At 28.0% G+C, this 24,387-nt stretch overlaps 1 protein-coding gene across 5 annotated transcripts in view; it reads left to right on the forward strand.

Annotated features, from left to right (window-relative positions):
* The window catches only part of LOC142323592 (inter-alpha-trypsin inhibitor heavy chain H3-like), an 87,229-nt gene that overhangs the window by 34,270 nt on the left and 28,572 nt on the right, over nt 1-24,387 (forward strand). For all 5 annotated transcript variants that reach the window (XM_075363421.1, XM_075363423.1, XM_075363424.1 and 2 more), the window contains exons 5-12: nt 2,698-2,809; nt 4,785-4,948; nt 6,262-6,465; nt 8,881-9,061; nt 15,535-15,730; nt 18,193-18,385; nt 20,461-20,677; nt 23,183-23,376. In XM_075363421.1, the coding sequence (XP_075219536.1) occupies nt 2,698-2,809; nt 4,785-4,948; nt 6,262-6,465; nt 8,881-9,061; nt 15,535-15,730; nt 18,193-18,385; nt 20,461-20,677; nt 23,183-23,376 (1,461 nt within the window). The remainder of the gene's footprint in view (nt 1-2,697; nt 2,810-4,784; nt 4,949-6,261; nt 6,466-8,880; nt 9,062-15,534; nt 15,731-18,192; nt 18,386-20,460; nt 20,678-23,182; nt 23,377-24,387) is intronic.

Here is a 24,387-nt window from a genome sequence, read left to right on the forward strand (position 1 = left end):
TGATTTTCAAGGGACAAACTGATACACCTTGAGTAGCATCCTCCTTTCCAGACTGTATCATAGGCTGAACTTAAATCAATAAATACAGCAGATGTTTTAAGTCTTTGTTGAAATCCTTTCTCTATATAGGTTTTAAGCGAAAGGACCTGATTGCAGCAACTTCTTCCTAGCATAAAACCAGCCTATTCCATTGGTATACCATTACTGACAATGGGTGTTAGATGCACAAGTATTATTCTTTCTAAAATCTTGAAACATATGTTTAAAAGTGCTATTGGTCTGTATCTTTCAAGTTGAGTGATGTGCTTCCCAGACTTAGAAATGGCAATTACTTTAGTTTTCTTGAAAAGTTTTGGTAACTTACCCCTTCACAGGATATCATAAAGATTTAAAAGCCATCATTTCATGTTTGGACTGATATGTTTAATAAACTCAGGATATATGTTGTCTGATCCAGCTGCTTTTCTACATTTTGTTAAATTGATTTCAGTATTGAATTCTTCCATTGTGATATGCTCCATAATGGGGAGGAGCTGTTGATGACTTTTACAAATTTAACCAATTGCATACCTCACTTCTCTCTTATGTCTCTTATCAATAATGATCTTTGATAGGTTCTTAATTCTTTTGGCTGTGGCTTCTGACCTAGGGGTGTTAGTAGTAGTGACGGGTGTCTTTTGTTTAGTTTCCAGCTTGTGCAATAAATTCCATGCTTTCCTGCTGCTATGCTTAAAGTTGAGGCTCTCCAGCATTTCTTTCCATCTAACTGTTCTAGCGTTGTTTGGGGATTCTAGCAATTACTTGCCTATTGCCTGGTCTCTTGTACTTTTGTAAGCATTGTACAGTTCTTGGCATTTTTCATTTCAGCAGGGAATGCATGATTTTATTACTCCTCGAGGGATATATTTTTTGGCAGAGCTGACTGCTAGAGCAGCAAATCTTTCTTACTTCTCTATTTTTGATGGAATCCTCAAGTCATTGTATTGTATTTGATTAACTAGACTACTGATCTCTATGGTTGAGTGGTAGCATCTCAGCCTTTCATCCTGGGGTTCCAGGTTCAAATCTTGGTTAGGCATGGGATTTTTCAACACTACAAAATTCCATATTCCCATGTACAAGCTTCTGTGGTGAATAAATTCATATCAAGCAAAAAAAGAAAAAAAAGAAGCCAACATCTGCTACTGTTTTGAAGTAATATCACCATCAGAAGTTATTGAACACCATCAACAGCTGCATGTTTACTATTAACAAAACAGTAAAAGATTTTCTGGAATCTCATGTAATGTACTGTGTTGAAAGACAGATTTTTCTTTTAGATTTATGCGGTTTTTGTTTTCAAAAGCTTCATTTTATCATGATTTGAATATCATTAAAATAAAATGAGTAGTTATATTTATTTAAATGTTTCTCAGATATTTTCATTGGTTGTTTGACTTTACATTTAATAAAAATTTGAAATTTAAAGTGTTGGTCACTTTCATATAAATATATATATATATATATATATATATCATATATCACTTTCATTGAATATTTATTTTTAAAGTTTTTTTGACGTTGGCCTTGAAGCATTTATATTTAAATTGGTTATCTTTAAATTTTCAATTAAAAAACAAAGTAAAACTACTTAAAAGTATAACATTGGGATTTAAATAGCAATGGTTATAATTAATTTACTAATCGAGAATAAAAAACTACAATTACAAAAAATTCTGGTATAAAATGTATTTTCAATTTTGTTATATTCTTTAACAAAAAACTTATTCAACAAACAATAACAGTATTACAAACTCAACTTAAATAGATTTAAAGTATTAATATACTTAAAGTATTTAAAGTATAAATATAGAACAAAAAGGCTGACAAAGTATTGTATGACTCCCGGATATAAAAAATAAGAAAAAGAGAATTTTCAAAAACTTATCTGCATTTTAGGTCCCAGGTATGTAATTGAAAGAAACTGTAGACATTTCTTGATAGCTCTATACATTAACTATAAACTTTCAAAAAATTTTTGAAAAATATTTAAACTAAAGGGAGATAGAGCAAAAGAATAAAAAAAACATAATTTTAATTTTGAGTGGTGGGGTTTGATAATTTAAAAAAGTTTTTTTTTATTACTTACTTGTGCATTGTAAGTAATTAATTTACTTTATTAAAGTTTTCTCTAAAATGTCTCTAAAGAAAATTGAAATCAGTTTTTTTTGCAATATCCCCCATTCCATTAACAAATGTTTGAAAAAAATAAATATAATCACTGTCCCATATATAGAAATATTTGAGCCAGATTGAAGAAAATCCAGTTTGGTCAACCCTGATATATAAAGCAGTGTGACACATATATACATATGTACATACATAGAAACATATGTTTTTTAGTCTAGATTAACTAGCTGGATCCTAAAACACAAGATTTACAGAGTCCAATACCTCATTTTTGACATGATCACCATACTTCCCTGTTAATATAGGTATTGTAGCTATAATCCCTAGGAAAGTAAAATGAACTAGGAAAATGTACTTATAAGGATTCTGTAATAACAGTGATTAAACTTCAATGAATAATTTATTTCCTTAAAAAATTAACAAAAAATGGTTGAAATATTTGCAAATATTATAACTCCATCCACAGTATTATAACTTATTAGGTCAGTGCAGTAAACTTTTATGTTATATACAAATTTTTTTTTCCAGATCGTTAAAAATTTAACAGTGAGAGTTAAAATTGAAGAACCAGTGGCTATTAGTAAACTTAAAGTTCCTCATTTCCGAACGAAAAATGAAGTTGTTGAAAATGAAGAAGAAGGTTATTTTCAATTTATTATGTTAAAATATAATATTATTGTATATTTTAAAATATATATATATAGTTGCCGAATGGCTTCGACAGCACGTGGCACTTAATAACCTTGTAGCAGCCCTTAGAAGGGCTTTAAAGGCTTGTAATTTATAACCTTGTGGTGACTCTGAAAAGGGTCGTTTTTTGTTTTAGCCCTGAGAAGAGCTGTTAGGTTTGAAAGCTGGTCTCCGGTGAAGTCATGGAGTTGCAACTGATCCATTGAAATCAGACCGGACTTCCCCTCAGCCGCAGTTGGGTTTCTACTACAGCATGGCAGTGGTGGCCCCCAAAGCCCCACAGTGTCGGGTTGGCATCAGTCGTCTTTTGCTGGCACAGTTGAGGCGGTTCTCCCTGAGTGATCCCACACTGGGCTGGCTCCTGCTGCTGAGTCCACCGACCAGGGCGATTGAAGCCCGGCGAGCTGGAGCGCAAAGGTAGCGTCCATGTTCAGTGGCTCCCTCGGTGGGCCGGGCAGGCCTGTTGCTCCAGTGTGGATGTTGGCATCTGCCAGGAGGTCCCACATTGAGGCAGCCAGGGAACTTCTTCTGTTTTCTTCCATCTCCTGCTTCTTCTTCTTGATCTTCTCCAGGTGGTGGTCAATGATGAATTTAAAAATTCACTCTCGTGCATGCTGTTTTATTGGAGCCTGAGAGTTGTGGGGCCGCAGCACCACTATGGTGGGAGAACTTCTCCCACTATGGTGGGAGAACTGCTGGTCATCTGTACAGCAGGAGTGACGCTTGTACCAGTGCGTACGTATACTGTGCTCCCACAGACATCTGAGCTGCCACCATTGTCATCCGCCGATATTAAGTTAGGCCTGTATGTAGTAACAATATATATATATATATATATATATATGAATATATATTAACATCTAAGACATAATTAGAAAAAGTTTCTCTGAGATTCTCCTTTTTATTTATTAAAAGAAACTGAGGCTGTGCTTATTATTATATAAAGGAATTTATTTATGTTTTACAATGTAAGAAAGAATTTTTAAAATTATGTGTAAAATCATTTTAATAAATTGTATTTCCTAAAAATGCAAAAACTATATGCATTTGTTGATGATGTGTATAACTGTATTTTGGATGGTTGAATAATAGTTTTCCTCAAAAAAGGATTTGTTATTTTTCAGTATCTGTCTCAATCTCTCATGATATATATATATATATATATATATAAAGCAAATATTATTGGGGAATCAAGAATCCTAAAATTAATTTTTAACTAATAAAATGACAAATAATATATTACATCTTAATAAAAATAATACCTGTACGTTGCTTTTAACAGTTTACATATCCATGTAATTGAAAGTAATTTGACATAAGCCAAAAGTCAGCCTGAAAATGGATATGTTTTCTCATCAGGATAATAAACATCCAATGATCTATTAGGAAAAATTAAGAGTGAAGTGGTTTCCCATTATCTTCTTTTATGAGCCATTATATTGGAGCACATCAACATACAAAGTCCTCTGAAATGTAACTGGTACTTAGCTAGCTTTCACTATAAATGAAAACTTTATTCTGTTAAATATAGAAATTAAATGCTCACCACCATTATCTTCAGAAAGAGAAACTTTGATTGGTGTACCTTTATCTTTCTTTTTCCTGTTTAGCCTCCGGTAATTATTGTTCAGATAATATTTCAGAGGATGAATGAGGATAATATGTATGAGTGTAAATGAAGTGTAGTCTGGTGTATGTTTATCTTAGGTGTTTATAACACTGCGTATGCTGTCATTACTCCAATAGGACAAATGAATAAAAAAATTATTTTTAAAAATTATAAAACAAAAACTAATATGATTTATGCATTTAATGTTAGTTGATACAGCAATATTTTGAGTTTATCATTTTAGTACACTGATCAAGAGTTTGTATATCTTTAATTGAAATAACCATATAAATTAAGATAATTTTTAATTTTGTAGATAACCCAACAGTTCAAATTGAACGTGATCCAGCAACACCAAATAAAGCCATCATCATTTGGTCTCCAACTAAAGAAGAACAAATGAGTATTGCTTCAGAAGGTTTACAAGGGCAATTTGTAGTTGAATATGATGTCAACAGAGAAAAATCATCTCAGATACTGGTAATATTTCACTACGTTTAGAAATATAACGTTTTTTATTCATTTTTACATTTTGATCAAATAGGATCATTTTCAGTCGCAATTGTTCAGATTTCTCTTGCAGGTTACTGTTGTTAAACAAACTTCTAATTCCATCAGATTACAATATTGTTAATATAAAATTTTTATATCCAATATCTTCAATTATGTGTATATCATAGTACATATTTTATCCCTTATATATTTTGTCATTAATTTTACCATCTTTTAAATTAATGAATTTGGATGTCAAATTTTTTATTATAAATGATGACTCAGATAAGCTGGAAGGTTTGAGTCGTGATTTATGACAGAGAAAATACAGTTTTAAGTACACTCTCTGTGATAATAGATAGTACAGAATATCTCACTGAGGATTTGGTTACTGTTATCTCTTTCTTAGAAATAAAATTATATATATATACATGAGTGCCCATCTCTATGAAAATATTCCTGCAGTTTTTTAAGGATATGAATTGTTTGACGTAACATTTCAATAGAATTTTGGTAATTATCTCTTGTATTTTGGTTTTCAGTTCTGTTATAACATGTTGGAATGTAACATCTTGCTTTTAGTGATTTCATTAAAATAAATCAAACTCTGTCAGATTAGGACTGAGCCCTTGAAAATACAACGTATTTTCAAATTGATCTCATTAATATTCATTTTAATTTTGCTCCATCTTGAAACCAGTTTTGGTAAATGCTACAGCTAGGGCATAATAATGGTTTCTCTGTCATGGCATGTACTGGATAGACATTATAATGATCATAAAATTCCTGTCATTCTCTGAAAAATAAGGGTACAAAACGCTATATGATAACTTTGATGCTTTGTATCTGTCAGTGGTATAACAGAGAAATTTTGCTGGAACCAGGTATAAACATTTTTGCGTATTGATGAATCCATTCAGGTGAAAATGGGCTTCATCTAACTTCCACAAATTCTTAATAAAATCTCTCAAGAAATTCAAAGGTTCAGACTTATTACTTAATTGACTCACCCTGGAGTCTTGAATTTTCTGTTCTTACATGAAAATATCATTGCCAAATGTTAATAGCTTTGTTTTGTATCTCTGGATTATTATACTTCGGGATTTCTCCTTTAACTTGATGGTTACTATTTAAATCCTGTTTAATAAAATAATCAGGACTGTATTATCTTTTTTTTATATTTTTGAGCTATTTTTCCTTAAAATTTTAAATACTCTTAATTCAAAAACAATATCAATTTTAAATATATTTTTTAATTACACTGTAATAATATTAATTAGAATATTATTTTTTACTTACAGCTTGATGAAGGATATTTCGTACATTTCTTTACACCTGATTCATCTGCACCTTCATTGTCAAAACATGTAGTTTTCATTTTAGACATCAGTGGTTCTATGCATGGACGAAAAATGGAACAACTTAAAGAGGCCATGATAAAGATACTTAACGACTTACATGGGAATGACTATTTCAGCATTATATTATTCTCCTCTGATGTTATTGTAAGTATCATAAATTACTATAAAGTTGCTGTAATTTAATTATTTTTAATTTATTAACATTCAAATGCAGAATGATGAGTTTTGCATTTGATGAATATTTTTATTAACCAGAACATGCTGCATCAAACATCATGTATTTTCCGTAACCGACACATATTAGTACTACAAAAGTATTATTAGTAATTTTATTATAAAAATAAAATCTTCAATCTATGTTTTCTATTCACTGATGGGCCTTAAGATTAATATTTTTTTATTATTTCTTTGTTTTTGCTGGACAGTTAATATTATTATTTATTTATTTATTTATTTACCCGATTGTAAGTTTTTCTCAAATCACAGTTTCTGTTAATGGCAGAAGATAAATTATTTGTTAAATGAGAAGAAAGAAAGTCTTAAATAGGTTAGAACCCTCCGAATGAAAGGAAACATCCTGCTATACTGCCTGCTGTCGTTATGGTAACATGAAATCTAGTCTATTATAAAATAGTATTTCTTAGTTTAGTAAATATATTAATAAGTAATCAAAAAAAAATTCTTAATAAAATTAATTTGATGTTACCATATTGTTTGTACACATATGGTCTACGAATTGATATATCTATATTTAAATATTGTGTACATTCTTTGTACTATTCTTTGGGAATTAACTAGAAGAGCCTGTTATTGTGATTTTAGTTCCCATTTAATACAGTCATTACACAATGCTCCAGGAAGATTTATATCTATTTATTTCCTTTATTTATTTATTATTTATTTCCTCCTCCTCTTTTTTCCTCTGTTTTCTTTTTCAGATTTAAATGATGAATAAAACATGTTTTAACATCTATATTAAACAAACTTTTCAAATATGTAAGTAGAGAAAAAAGATTTATTATTTGAGCAAGTTAGACCTTAATAAAGTATGGGTAGACCAGTGTGTTCTAGTACAAAGCATTACAAAAATACTTTTATAACAGTTTTTTTAAGTTTAAATAGGTTTGAAAATTATTAATATTTACAATTTTTTATAAAAATAAAGTTTAAGTTAACATTTTCCTGACTTTTCATATTTTAACTACATTAAAAGTTACAAGAATTAAAAAAAACTGAAATTATCCCAGCACTTTTCAAAAAGGTTTATAAATAAATTTAATTAATTTTTAATTTTTGGGTGGATGATAGTTGAACATATATATACAGTGGGTTCGACATAATGTGAAATGGTGAAATAGTCTGTGAATAGTGTGAAACAGCCCACATTAAAAGGAGAAATATAGGACATTATTTATTGTTTCTGTAAAACAATTTTATAAATTTATTAAAAGATAAGCGAGTTGCAAGCAAAAAAGTATTTGTCATTAACACTTACATTTTAATTAAACCATTCTTTTGGTATATTAATATGGTACCCCTTAAAGGATTAAAATAATTTTTTTATATTCAAAACAAATAAGATTCAAGTTAAAAAAAAAATAGTTTTTACGGGACAAAGTGAGATTATATTAAAAGTAATTTAACTCTTGGTAGAAAGGTGTTCTTAATAGCTGTATGGAATGTTACATATACTTACAAGTCAATATGTACATTTAAAGCTACTGAAAGAATCCATCAAAAGACATTGGTTTCTTTGGGATTTTTTTCTTTGGATGTTACATTGAATAGGGTGTGATGAGTTATCTAACATTCTAAGTACAAGCTCAAACTATCTGCTGTCAGAAGTGTAGTTCTCATGCATACAATTAACTCATCACATCTGGGAGAGTTGTACCTATTGTCTCTTAGTGTTGTCTGTATTTTTCCATTTGAAAAGATGTCCAACAAAAAATTATTGTTTTTAAAAAAAAAAGTTTTTTTTATTTCTAAAATCTTAGTAATTAGTTTTTTGTCAAATTATCATCAGATATAGAAAAAAAAGAATTTATCAATGATTATTTAATTTTAGTTTATATTTTGTTATTCGTAACATAACATGACATAAAATTTCAAAAAACCGTTTAAATTGATTTCAGTGTACCTTAATTTAAGGCAAAAGATATAAAAACTTTTCTTGAGTCTGAACTTGACTTCACTCTAAATTAATCTTCATCAAAGACTGTCACCGGTATCACTGAGTGTTTTCACATTGAATCTTTGTTATTGTTTTTTGAGCATCTTAAAATTTACAAACATAAAAAAAATTCTAAATGAATTAACATAATTTAACTTGTTTCTTTTAACACTTCAACAAAGATCCTTCAAAAATTAATCCAAACACAAACACTATATCTAATGCCACAAAAACAGTAAGTAATCTCTGAAGAAGAGTAGTGTTTTTATTACTTTTTTATTAATTATTTTTATACAATGGTGTTTCACTATTTCTACGCAAAGTTTTTTTTTATTTTGTTTTATCACGTAAAATACTGAATTTTTACTTTGTTTTTTTTTTTTTAGACTTGGTCGCCTACCAAGACACAGTATTTGTTTAAGAAAGGGGATTATAGTGCATATGATCTTAATGATGGAGAAATTTCTAGTATTGTTAAAAACAGAACTGGAAATGAAATAGTATTAGCAAGTCCAGAGAATATTAATAGTGCTAAAGAATTTATTGAAAAGATATTTTCTACTGATGGTAAGTTACACATTATATCCTCATTAGCAGTAAATATTAAAATTACTTAATAATAAAATACTTAAACTTAATATTAAAAATACTTAATGATTCATTACTATTTATGTGTTCTTTAAAAATATTTTTTAGATTAAAAATTCATAATATAAACATGTGCATAGAATTATGATGCATAAATTTTCTATTGAACTGTCAACAAAATGTGTAAGATTCTTTTTATTAATATTGTAATATTTTTGATAAAATTATCTATTCTTTTCCCATGGAATAATGATTAGATGTGTTGAATGTCTTTAAATGACTTAAGGAGAGAAAACTTACTAGGAATTAACTCTTATATATACTGTTTTATTCTGGTTAGCACCTTGTAACAACTGGCAATGGATGATACTGAAATTAATTTTTTTGAAGTATGTGAAAAAATGATTTATCTGATTGAGACTCAAACCCAGAACCTCTGGATGAAAGACAGAGATAGCCATGGAGTTGGCTATTGAAAAGTAAAGTTACAATTTTTTTCAGAAAATGCTGAACCTTGTAACAAAAATATTTTTCACAAGTAATCCACGCCTACAAATATTCAGTTTTATGTACTAAAATGTTCCCATGTTGTAAAGAAAATAACAAATTATTTTTTAATTTTTAAATATATTTCTTGAATAGGTCTTGTGATCAGTACAGTATCTATTTATGAATAATATATTTAAATTTTGAAGAATTTCTTTTCAATAAGCAATTTGTGTGAAATACAACTAAATATTAGATGTTACCCTTTAAGATTAAATTAGATTTTAAACTATTTTACCCTTATAAATCAAAACTAAAAATAAACTTATTTAATTTTATTATTCACTAAGAAAGATAATCTTGTATAAAATTTCAATACTGTTGGAATTGACGTCATTAGAGGAAAATATAGATGAATGTGATTTCCAAATATGCGAGATCTATAGCATTACAGCAGCAGTTTTAAATGAATGGATATATAAACCTCTATTAGAACACTCGTAAACATCTTTGTTTCTTTTGCTCAAAATTCTCAGGATGGGTCAACCCACCAAAATTACTGACTGAGTTTAAAAAAATGATAAATTTAGATATTTTTGCAGATCTTAAAATCAAGAAAATAATAAAAGCTTTTCATTAAAAAAATTAATATTTAATTAAAATTAATATCTTAATGATATGTCAGAATATATCATTAAAAAAATTCCTTAGTCTAATTTTTATTAATTTTAAAATGGAGCATAAGGTTACCAAGCTTTGATAACTCTATTACCTCAGCTCTTATTAGACAAGAATTTCCATAGACTATTTTACAGAAGTTTATAATTACTACATTATTTTCACATTTGTCTTAGCTAATGTGCCATATAATATGAGTTACATTTTAAAGTTTTTATTCTATGCGATTATCGTAATTAAAGAATAATTATAATTTCTTAATTGTAATTTTTAAAGAATAATTTCAGCCTATAGAATTGGCTGAAAAGTATTATACACACTTATTTATCAAAACTAAGAAAACGCATTTAAAAAAAAAAAAATATAAGATTATAATTTATTAATTGTAAACCTAAGTACTTATTTTTTAGATTTGAAAAATAAGTTTAAAATTCATTCTTATTTTTCTATGTTGTCTCAATTTAAATCAATACATTTTTTCTACTACGTAAGCAAGTTATCACATGCTGTCAGTGAAATTTCCAGTAACTATTACTGGATTGATGACTGTTACTTTCACTTGATCATCTGTAACATAATGATTTTTCTTGAAAAAATTATTGTGAACTTTTGAGGTTAACAAATTGATTGCCACATTGATTTTTGACCCCTTTATAACTTTTAGGAACTAACATCAGATTTTATTGCTTAAATTGAGTTTTTATTATTAAAAAGAGTTTTGTTTTGCATGTTTTAAACAATGTTTCACCAAATTTGGAGAAAGTATACCTAGTGACATTCCAAGAGTGCATAATAAGTGCTTAGTACATTCAGTTTTCTACTGTCAAAACTGATTTTTTATGGAAATTAATTAAAAAATAAATAATCTTTCAATTTTATTTATTAGTATTTATTATAGTATTTATTAGTATTTATATAGTTATTATTTTATAGTAATTATTATCATGTAGCCTATCTCAAAACATTTTATATTTTTCACATATCTTAATTTTCTTTTATGTTTTTGATGTACAGTATTTTTTTTAATTTTATAAAAAAAAAAGTTATATTTTCATAAAAAGTTTTCTATAAATAATTATTATTCAATAAAGCTTATCGCTATAAGCTTATCGATATATTGCAGCTGATGGATGAACGTAGAAAATATAAGAATGCTAGTGATGAAGAAAGTAAAAGGAACTATCGGCAATTAAGAAATGCTATAAACAGGAAGTGCAAACTGGCGAAAGAAGAGTGGATTAAAGAAAAGTGTTCAGAAGTGGAAAGAGAAATGAACATTGGTAAAATAGACGGAGCATACAGGAAAGTTAAGGAAAATTTTGGGGTACATAAATTAAAATCGAATAATGTGTTAAACAAAGATGGTAGACCAATATATAATACGAAAGGTAAAGTCGATAGATGGGTGGAATATATTGAAGAGTTATACGGAGGAAATGAATTAGAAAATGGTGTTATAGAAGAAGAAAAGGAAGTTGAGGAGGATGAAATGGGAGAAACAATACCGAGATCTGAATTTAAGAGAGCATTAAAAGATTTAAATGGCAGAAAGGCTCCTGGAATAGACGGAATACCTGTAGAATTACTGCTCAGTGCAGGTGAGGAAGCGATTGATAGATTATACAAACTGGTGTGTAATATTTATGAAAAAGGGGAATTTCCGTCAGACTTCAAAATAAGTGTTATAGTCATGATACCAAAGAAAGCAGAGGCAGATAAATGTGAAGAATACAGAACAATTAGTTTAACTAGTCATGCATCAAAAATCTTAACTAGAATTCTATACAGAAGAATTGAGAGGAGAGTGGAAGAAGTGTTAGGAGATGACCAATTTGGTTTCAGGAAAAGTATAGGGACAAGGGAAGCAATTTTAGGCCTCAGATTAATAGTAGAAGGAAGATTAAAGAAAAACAAACCGACATACTTGGCATTTACAGACCTAGATAAGGCATTCGATAACGTAGACTAGATTAAAATGTTCAGCGCTTTAAAAAAATTAGGGTTCAAATACAGAGATAGAAGAACAATTGCTAACATGTACAGGAACCAAACAGCAACCGTAATAATTGAAGAACATAAGAAAGAAGCTGTAATAAGAAAGGGAGTCCGACAAGGATGTTCCCTATCTCCGTTACTTTTTAATCTTTATATGGAACTAGCAGTTAATGATGTTGAAGAACAATTTAGATTCGGAGTAACATTACAAGGTGAAAAGATAAAGATGCTACGATTTCTGATGATATAGTAATTCTAGCCGAGAGTAAAAAGGATTTAGAAGAAACAATGAACGGCATGGATGAAGTCCTACGCAAGAACTATCGCATGAAAATAAACAAGAACAAAACAAAAGTAATGAAATGTAGTAGAAATAACAAAGATGGACCTCTGAATGTGAAAATAGGAGGAGAAAAGATTATGGAGGTAGAAGAATTTTGTTATTTGGGAAGTAGAATTACTAAAGATGGATGAAGCAGGAGCGTTATAAAATGCCAAATAGCACAAGCGAAACGAGCCTTCAGTAAGAAATATAATTTGTTTACATCAAAAATTAATTTAAATGTCAGGAAAAGATTTTTGAAAGTTTATGTTTGGAGTGTCGCTTTATATGGAAGTGAAACTTGGACAATGGGAGTATCTGAGAAGAAAAGATTAGAAGCTTTTGAAATGTGGTGCTATAGGAGAATGTTAAAAATCAGATGGGTGGATAAAGTGACAAATGAAGAGGTATTGCGGCAAATAGATGAAGAAAGAAGCATTTGGAAAAATATAGTTAAAAGAAGAGACAGACTTATAGGCCACATACTAAGGCATCCTGGAATAGTCGCTTTAATAATGGAAGGACAGGTAGAAGGAAAAAATTGTGTAGGCAGGCCACGTTTGGAATATGTAAAACAAATTGTTAGGGATGAAGGATGTAGAGGGTATACTGAAATGAAACGACTAGCACTAGATAGGGAATCTTGGAGAGCTGCATCAAACCAGTCAAATGACTGAAGACAAAAACAAAAAAAAAAGCTTATCGTGTTTTTTATGCAAGTACTTTATTTATTTATAAAAATTGAGCCAGTTACATATTTCATTTAGCAAGAATCAGAGCAAACATAAATAAAAATCAATCCCACAGCAACCAACCAGCAAGAATCTCATAGCAACAGGTAAATTGTAACCAATTTTAAGTAAGAAATAATACAATTAAGGTTAATAACCAAAAAGATGCTTACATCTGCAATACATATCCTATTGTATATGATATATTTCTATTGTTTGGCTTTAATAGTAAGAAAAAATATGCGCCATTTGGAGGACATCACATCCTAGGGCCATAAAAATTAATTATATTACTTTGTTAAGATAGTAAATATAGTACAATTGTACAATATAGTACAAATATAGTACATTGAGTTATTATTTGCTGAAAACATATATATAGTGGTCAATTGAGAGGAATTAGATTTTTTCATGTAGTCCTTTCACTTTCAGTACGTCAGACTCTGTAGATCCATATGGGATCTCATGACTGTGTAATGTATGAAAATGTATGTGAATGATCATGACATGAGTACTTCATTCTTCATTAATTTTTTAGTTTAGTTATGAATACTGTTATGTACTTATTAATAAATTAGTTTACTGATATGTAACACATCCTACCTTTTTGTAACTACCTCCGAGTCTCTGTAAATGCTAGGCTCTTTCATCTCCTATATTCAGTTGCATGGTATGTTCACTTCTCTTCATGTTTTTTCTTACTTTCCTCTTTACATCTTACCCTTGGATGTCCTCTGGGTCTTCTTCCATTTATCTCTAGTTCTTCTTCTTCTATCACCCTTGGTAAATCTTCCCTCCCCATTCTTTTAATATGTCCATACTCATGCAATCTCATTTCCTCAACTGTTCTGCTTAAGACCATTCTTATATCTGTATTTCTCTCAAATTCAGTTCTTCATTTCCCTTTTAAAGCTCTTAGGAGAATGCTTCTCCAGCCGGAAGCTTATTCTAATCCCTTTATACTTTCATGTTCTGCTTCATTTGTTATTAAAGGCAGATTATACATCTTACACATAATAAACTTGGCCTTTTTTGGTACCTTCTTTTTCTATAACAAATACTTCATAGCATGATTGATTCCTTTCTTTTTTCAATAGTTCCCTTTATCTGTCCTCATAGATATAACTTTATGTACGCATAAAATCTGTAATCTCTGATTAAGGATATCAGATATCTTTCATTTTGCTATCTCTTCCAAAAAGCTCTTTTCATATCACACTTTTCCTTATTTATTTTAACATATTTCTTCATAATACCATTCCAAACATTAAATGGCTTTATATAACTTCCAGTTCTTTTCTCATTCCATCAATTTCATTTTATCGAAAAATTAATTTTATTATAATTTTATCTGTTTTACATTTACTGATTTTTATAATTTTAGTAAGTATGGTTTCTTGCATTAGGAAGGAAAATTATGTGTACTAGGAAGAAAAAGTTATGTGAAATAAAAATGTATGTATAATAATTTTTTTTGATAAAATTTTCTTTTTCAAATGGTGGCTACTATCTTTCTTAAACAGGAGTTAGAGTAATTATTGCCAAGCATAAGAGAAATTGAAAGGTTTCTGTCTCTAAACCTCTACTACTAGCAGCTTAAATATATAACATCTTTCAATTTCTTATGCAACATACTCCTGACATCACTCACCATTTCCAGCCTATTTCTCAGCAGCTTCATATAAGTTTCTTAACTCTTTCCTCAATTTTTAAGTCTAACATTTGTTTCCGAGACTGTTCTTTCACTATTGTACGATGTTGTGTTTTCCATAAAACAATAATAAATACATAATCTTGAGATGGTTTATTGAAATTAAACTGTACTGGGGATAGAATAATTCACCGTTTTATTCTATTCCTTATATTAAAACAGTATTTTCAAATGATCCTGACTTTACAACTTCAACCTTGGTACATTCCTTAATTAAACCACTGTATCTTTTCTCAGTATCCAGTTGCCTAATTTCTTCCTACAACTTCCTGTTTATAGACTCATACACTCTCTTCATATCAGCTGTTAATTATTAGTAGATTAATTTATTAATAAAGTTAAAAATGTATGTTAGAATCTTTTACTTTAATAATAACTGTCCAACAGGCAAATTTTATTTAATATATTTTTTAAATTTTATTGATTTTACTTGTATAATCTGTTGATTTTTATGAATTATTTTTTTAAATATTTTAGTTGTTATAAATATTTCATCTTTATGTAAAACATTTTTTTATTTAATTTTTAGCTACTAACATAATAGGAGGTTTAAGAGAAGGTATTAAAATTTCTAATGAAGGACAAACTAAATTTACTGCGTCTGAGAGTGATAAATCAAAAATACCTCAACCGATTATTGTTTTTCTGACTGATGGTGAACCAAATGTTGAAGTTTCAAATCCAAATGAGATTGTTAATATTACATCAAGTATAAATGAAATTAAGTAAGCTGATATTATTTCATTTTATTTTTAATAAAATGTGTATTGTTTTATACATATGTAACAGTCGGCTGTGTTATTACAATCGTTCTGTGAGTGGCAATTATATAACTGATATAACCTGACCTATGGATTATATTAAATTATTTAAATTATATGAAAACAATTTAATTTTAAACAAAATTATTAATTGTTTAGATGGAACTGAACCCCATTTATAATAAAATTTCTTTGATAAAAATATAATTAAACTTTTTTAAAAGAATGGGACTTATTTTACAAAATTTTGTATTGAACTTCTGGAAGATGTTTTTGGAACCTTTTATGCAGCTCATTCATCAATGTAATTGTAGGTTACATTGTTGTTAATGATATGGTTAGGAAATTCACTTCAGTATGCGGCCGAGTATCTGTTTATATTTAACATATCTAATGAAAACTATAAGTAAAGGTGTTTTTTTTTTCTATTTAGTTCTATATGGATGAAATAAGTGACATTACAATCTACAACATCATTGAGCTTCACAATAGCTCTGAAAGATTTTTGTGAAATCAAAGTTCCATTAGTTTTGTTAATTTTTATTATTATTATTTTTTTTTAGTAACAAGCTTTTTATTCACATTAAATCCAAATAACATCAGAATAGTTTGGTTTCCCTTTAGCATACAAGCTTTCTTCAGTTAAGAAAAATTTACAGCTTCTCTTCAATGACTAATCCAATTCATTGACTATCATGTATAATACAATTCAATGACTAATCTAATTCATTCGCATTTTCTAACTTAATCTAAATAATACTTATATTAAAAATGCATCACTGACCTAATACTAAGTTTTTATTTCTTTCCAATTGAAATAATAATTGACCTTAGTTTGTTCATTATATCATTATATTATTTTGTAGTTTTTTGTTTGTTTAAAACTACTAGCAATTATATCACTATAACTTGTTCTTCATCCACTTGCCAATCATTTGTTGCACAATTGAAACTTGTATTAATCATACAAATGTTTTGCAAGAAAAGTGATGTTTGTGTTGATATTTCAGGGTGTTTATACTATTAATAGAAAAAAGATTATTTACTATTTATTTCTGATTAGTTACTAATAAATTTATTAGTTATATTACTAATATTTATTCATTTATTTACTGTTTATTATAATATTATTTAAATTTCATGTTTTTATTGTAAGTTACTTCTTTCGCTGGTTTATTCGACTTTAGCTGGTAGAATCTTCCATTAGCAATTAATTTGACTTCATTCCTGCAACTGCTATTTTTTTTATCCTTTTGTTTCTTGATTAAACTATACGTTGTAGTTTACAGAAATAACACTTCTAAGTCCCTGACATGTGCTGCTACCTAATAATAATTTATAAAATATGTCATCCCTCCCATATACACCCTTAGCTATCTATAAAGACATTGTTTTTGTTTTTTTTAATATTTTTACTGTATATAAAATTATATTTCTTTTTTATTTAAATGTGAAAAAAACAGTTTTCATATTTTGAAATGGTAAATAAATATTTTTAAATGTATTAATGTAATCTTTATTTATTTATACACAGGAAATTGGTGTGGTTTTAGCAAGCTTATTTGTTTTCATTCTCGTGCTACAAATTTCTTTTCAACAAATTTTTGGTGCCATTTCATTAACAATATGCTTATTTTTATTTATTCATAATATTAATTTAAAGATAATTTTAAAATTGAAAAATACAAAAATCAATTAACATTTTATATATAAAGGTAGCTGTTTATTTTATGGTTAAGTTAGAAGAAATTTCTCATTGTTTAATTTTCTTTTATAAAATCTATTCAGTATTAGAGATAAAATACATAGATAGATGTATTCGTAATGTTTATAAGAATTTTTTTTAAACAGTTGTGCACTGAAACCTTTTTTCTAATAATGCAATCGGTATAAAATAGAATCAAAAATTAATGATATACAGAAGAGTTGAATATTAAAATGGACTGTTTTATTAAAAAAAAAATTACATAAATTTATAGTAATAAAAATATGTAAATCATACTTCTTAAGAAAAAATAAGATTATTTAATTTAATTTTTGGGAAAAAACTTCCTTAGTAAGGGGGTTAACACAAAAGTAAATATTGCAGAAATACTAATGCTTTAAAAGCGCAGTAACTACACAAGCTAGTGACATATATAATTTATTAATCTTGAAGCCTGATTGAACCTCATCTCCAATTTACTGTCTGGAAAAGTTTATTAGGTCTCATAACTAGTTTCTTTTTCTCTCAGGATCATATACTATTTGATTATGACTGAAGAATTACCCAGATGAAACTGTATGTAACAAAATTATTACAGGTTTATCAATTGGTTAATAATCACTTATTCATCTGGTTAAGTGATTAGTTAAATAATATATATTAACCATTTTTAACACTTGTGATACAGAATGAAATGCCTTCATTAGTACTTCTTTTTCAGTGCTCCAATATACAGTCTTGCATTTGGTGATGGTGCTGATTTACAATTTTTAAGACGATTGTCACTAAGAAATTATGGTTTTGCAAGAAATATCTATGAAGCATCTGATGCAAAATTACAATTAAGTAATTTCTATAAAGAAATTTCTTCACCATTAATGGCTGATGTTAAATTTTCTTATCTTCCTGGACAGGTAATAGGCTATTTTTATTAATATCATTATTTTTCATTATTGTTTTTTGAGGGCTTCATTTTATATTCAATTTTGTTAATAGTAAGTTATTTAAAATGACAGTTTTTCTCTAAAAGTGAACTGAACCAAAGTTTTAATTGAAAAGAGTTTTATACACATAGGAAATTTTTCAGTTGTACATGGCAAATTATGGTACAGTTTTCTGCTGATAGATATTTTGGCGTTTTCTGCTGATAGATTTTATGACATCAGGAAGACATGCATTTAAAATGTGATTGAAGAGTGTGATAAAGAGTGATAGAAGAGTGAATTGATTTTTATTGTGTCTTTCAGCCCATTACTACCCTACTGAATGGGGGTAGTCTCTACACACCCTACCGAAATCTATTAACAGTTGATTACAATTTACTGTTTCTCAACAGGGGGATATCAATTTGTTGTTTAACAATATCTGTCCCAATCTTTGTGAAATATTTAAATTATCTGATCTACAAGAGACCCTGTTATTGTTCCTAAGAGTAGTAATAATCAATAAAGAGCTTATCTAATAAGCTTCGGGTGGTAATCTTGTATTGCGAATATTTTCTGTCTCTTGTAAAGTCACCTACCATCAATTTTAAGTGTGTCGCAGACAAAAAAAAAAATGTTATACACATATCTTTTCATGTATTTTCTATATTCAAATTTATTGACTCATTCTCTACAACAGGAAACATGCAGCTCAGCTCTTAGCATTGCAGTACTGTTAACTGATTATGCATAAACCGGTATGCAGCACACTTTCAGTTTTGGTTCAGTCCATCTTAATTTTCTTTTTTTTAATTTGTTGCATAAGAATAAGACATTAATTTTGCTGCTAATTAAATTTTGAACACCAATACTTTTCTTGGACTTTCAGATCATGATAATGTCTGAAATTTATAGTCGTCCTGTTGTTATTTACAGTGTTAATAAATGAAAGAAATGTTAGAGAACGATATGAAATATTTTGAAACAATAATATGAATATTCATGACAAATAGCATTCTGGGTGACTCTCAATCTTTCAGGATCATCTATTCTGCAACTAGAAGAAATATATTGATGATAGAATCAAATAAATCATCGAGTTGGAATCTTAGATTTGAAATAGATTCTTTCAGAGCAGTTCTAGTAAAATCCCATCAACATTTATACACATTATCATGCACATAAACTAAACATCCACTAGCAAATATAAAAAGGTTGTGCATTTTTAACATACTATACAGAACTTCTCAATTCACTTCTTACTAGAGATGAAATAGTGGTTCATATGGCATTCTTGAAGTAAAATACCTGTAATTTTGATTCACTTTCCTCAGTCATCATAAAAACCGTGAAAGTATAATCATATCAGTCTGTGTACCACTAGCAGAATTTAAAAAGTTGATGGTTGTGGATCTATAAACATATTGATTTACTGTTGATTGATTTTATTTCACAAGGAACAATAATTACTACACAAACCTACTGTAAACTGCTCAATGTGTTATCCAAAATGAGAATAGTTGGAACAAGGTATTCTTGCAAAATAATGTACATCTATTTTTGTAGTACATTGTTTGCTGAGAAAATCCAGATGATATATTTTCTCCTAAAATACCAATTAAAGCTAACATTGTTACAAAATTTCAAAGATATTTTGGTGGTAAGCAATAGGTAAAGTGATGACTATTTGAAAGACGCTCTCAAACAACGGTTAAATGGATTAGGAACAGAGAAGTATGACAAAAATATTTTGAAGCTGTTAATTACTATGACAAATTGTATAAATGTTGGTAATGATCATTTTGAAAACTAAGACAAGGCATTAATTTTAGTTAAATCTTTACATAATAAGTGTATATTGAAAATTTTTTTATCAAACAGCATTATTTTATAAACTGGTTTCAGTAGTATCACTAAAGTTAAACGATATTACATACAGTTTATGGTAAATGATAATAGCATTACCACAGCTAATCACAGGTATTAAAAGCTTATCAGCAACAATATGATTATTAATCAGCCAATAACATGATTTTTTTTAATTATTATTATTATTATTATTACAGGTTGAAAATGGCACATTGACAACAAGACATTTTCCAATTTTATTTAATGGTTCTGAGATTGTTATTGCTGGTAAATTAAGTGATTCAATTCCTGTTCATGATAATCTTACATATGAATTTAATTCTGGAAAAACTGTAGATAATACAGATTACAACATGATACAAAGATGTATTATAATTATCCCTCATCATCCTAAAGAAGCCAACCATACATTTGGTTTGTATAATAATTTGTATTTCTGTATTATATAGTGTATAAAATCAAAAACAAAACATTTACAATAAAATTTCTCTAAAACTGGTGTTAAAATTTCTCAGAAAAAGAATAAATAAATAACTAAGGAATTAGTATAGTTGTAAGGTTGTTAAATAATAGCATAAGGCAACTATATATATATAGTTGCCAAAGAAAGTACAGTATTTTTCAGAAATTAAAAAAAAATGTTCAATGGTGTTTCCAATTCAGTACATTTAGGTACCAACAAATTTTTAACATTTTAATACCTTGTGTATAATGTGATTTGTCTAACTTTACAAACTGTGCGGTTGCCTCGGCAAAAGTGAGTTAGCATGTGAAAAAATGCCATGCTTAACTTTTTTCTTGATCAAGAAAATCTCTTCTTGATCGCAGAGATGTGACTATTCCACCACAGAGACTGGCAATTGTACAAACTAAACTATTATTTTAAATAAGTGATATTTAAAAACTATATACTTTTAAGAAAAGAAAACAAAATCTTGGATTGATCTTATGTATAGAATTTAAAATTAAAATAATGTTAAACTAAACTGAACTGAAAAATATAAATGAAGTAAAAAAATATATAATATGTATAACTAAATAAAAGTAACATTTTAATTTTTTTTAAATAATTAAGTTTGGGGTAATCTTATAAAGTAAATTTCATCAACTGACCAATTTTAAACAAATCCTTGACTCCATAAAATTCATATATAGTATAACTCAGCTAAGACTTGAACCTGCTTTACACTAAAATTATAAAAAATAGTTTTTATTTAAAATTTAGAAATAAGTAAATAAAAATAAGTTAATAAGTAAAAATGAAATATTAAGTGATATTCTATTTTCTTTCTAATATTAGTTATGAAAATGCTCTAAATTTATGTAGGAAGTTTGCTCGTCCATTATCAAGAAATAAGAAGAAATTAAAATTACATATTATTTAAAAAAATATTTTAAACTATGCATATTTTTTAATGAAAAAAAAACCTTTTAAAGTAATCATAACAGTCCTTTACTTGTATTAAATAAAAACCAGTCATGTATAAATCAAATGCCACAAAAATAAATTACAGCAATGATAATTATGAGGCATTCCTATAATTTTTTCTAATTATATTAAGAAGGCAGGCAAAATTAATAATTACAAAAATTAAGAATTTGATTTACCTGGTTGTGGAGTTATTTTTTTGTATATATATATATATGTAGAATGAAAATTGCAGCTTTCATCTTACATTCAGTCTGTGATGTGAAAAAAATTAAACTGCTTGGTTGGTAGAAAAGGAATGAAGGAGGGGATCATAAATAGAGAGAAAGATTGAAGGGAACAATATCTATTGCAAGTGACCAACCATCCACCTGTGCAGACAATTGCTACAAAATAAAAAAAAGAAAGAATTACTTATCAAATCAAATGTGATTTCTGATGAAATAATGCTATACTGATTTATGATAAGGGGATTATCTTGTCTCAAATGTTGGAAAAAGCAATTATTAACTAAAAAAAAAAAAGCTGATATAAGAAAAGAAAAGAAAAAAGATGAAAAACCTTACTTTTCCTGTAATGGGTTAAATGAAGGAAAATAAATTTAGCAATAAACTAGTAAACAGTCAAATAAAAACCAATAAAGAGAAAAATTATACGAAAAACATAACATTAAAGAAGGGTAAACAACATAAAATTATGAATTCTAATCTCTTCCAAGTAATAATCTTTTTGTTTTTAGTATTATTATAATAATAATAATAATATGACTATTTTGACATATTTAACTGAAATTCTACGTAAACAATAATTTTTTAGTTAATTTTTATTGTGGAATAGTAGAAATTTAAAAACATAATTGAAAATTAACAATAAAAAAATTGATAAACCATGGTGCAACGTAAATAAAATGTAATATCCATCCATGTTAGGCAGCTGTGTCCCTTTTGAAGTTTGTTTCCTGGATTTCAAACCAGATTGTATATTTTAGCAGAACCCAATAAGAGAATGGTAGTTGAAAGATAATAACAAAGAGCTAATTATATTAAAATTAAAATAAAACTAACCTGGCCTGGCTTTGAATTTTCAATCTCTTGAATGGAAAAACAATTGCTTACTTTCTCTATCTTCCAACACTGTGATAAGAAATATGGATTTAGAAATGAAGGAAAGGATGTGGCAGAACAGATTGTAATTTCTAGATAATTTTTCCAGAAGAAATTGAGAAAATTGTCCATGATGTTCAATGTAGATCGCAATTGTAAAGAAAAACCAATCTCAAAGTATTATAATTGAAAGAATAGTAAATTTATTTTTAATTAGAAAATAGTAAAAATTAATAGTGAAAAGTATCTGGAAAAAGATTGTTAGATGAAATTAGGATAATAAATGGAGAAAATGTATTGTTAGGTTTTTTTTTACGTAATTTGAAAGGGCAAAAACTTATATGTGTGTGTGTATATATATTTGTTGTTTTAATTGCATTTTTGCAGGTCATCTTGAGAAACTCTGGGCTTATTTAACAATAAAACAGCTTCTTGATAAAGACACATCACTTAATGAAGACAACAATGTAAATAAAAATTATGGATTTGGATATCCACCCCCCCCTGGCGAAGAAAAAGATGAAAAGAAGGCTGAAAGCATTTCAGATGAGAAAAAAGAAGCCCTTAGATTAGCTCTTAAGGTATATTATTTAGAATTTTTCTGGGAGAATTATCAAATGTAATGATATATTGTATCTTTTTTTCTTTGTCACTTTATATTCAATGCTAATTTAATCAAAACAACTGAGTAGTAGTGTGAAGTAAAATATAACACTGTAACAGAAGCAAAAATTTGGAAAATACATTTCATGTATTTAAAAAAAAGTTATCAAAATATACACTACACGCTATAGCATATTATTTTTCTACATTTTGCTCTTTAAAAATCAGGGTTGGCCTTGTAATTGAAAACAAACATTTTTACTACTCACGTTTAAATCAAAATGTATTAAGGACTATATTATCTAATTCTTTTTTTTCCTGTTTGATTGGGAAGAAAAAGTTAGTTTATGAAGTTTAATATTCAAATACGTGCTGCAAGTACCCTGATCTTGAGCTTTTAACCACAGTAAAATCCAATTTTACCTAATTGCGAAGATGAAAAGAATAAAAGCAATAATGTAGGTTATGTTATGTGTGCAGTTTAACCAGCTGTAAAGATCAAAATACTTAGGCTGCTTTAAATCTTGAAATTATGAAGTTCCCATACAACTTCTGTCCTTACTCCAGGTGGATGTTTATAAAAGAAGAACCACCAACTTTTTTTACTGTTGATTGATATTGTTTCTCTTCAGTTTTACATTTCCTTTATAGTTGAATACAAATTTCTGTTGTGAACATTATTCAACTTTTAATTAAGAAATGTTTAAAGAAAAAAATAATACTAAACCATGAAAGGTCCTTATTTTTTTCTAATCCTGCTGGTAAATTACAAGCAAGATTTCCTAATTCTCCACTATGGACTTATCAGTATTACTGTTCAGCATCAGCAGAGCATAAAATTTGAAAACATTATAGCCATAGGAGATAATCCAAAATCAAACAGTCCTACAAGTGGCCACAGTTTAGAACCTCATTTCTATACCTCACTGATATATTGTGATGTATTGTGACAGTTGTGTTTACCTAACTGTTATTATGTTTTCCCAATT

This window comes from Lycorma delicatula, chromosome 4, assembly GCF_047948215.1.
Source record: "Lycorma delicatula isolate Av1 chromosome 4, ASM4794821v1, whole genome shotgun sequence".
Classification (NCBI taxonomy): domain Eukaryota; kingdom Metazoa; phylum Arthropoda; class Insecta; order Hemiptera; family Fulgoridae; genus Lycorma; species Lycorma delicatula.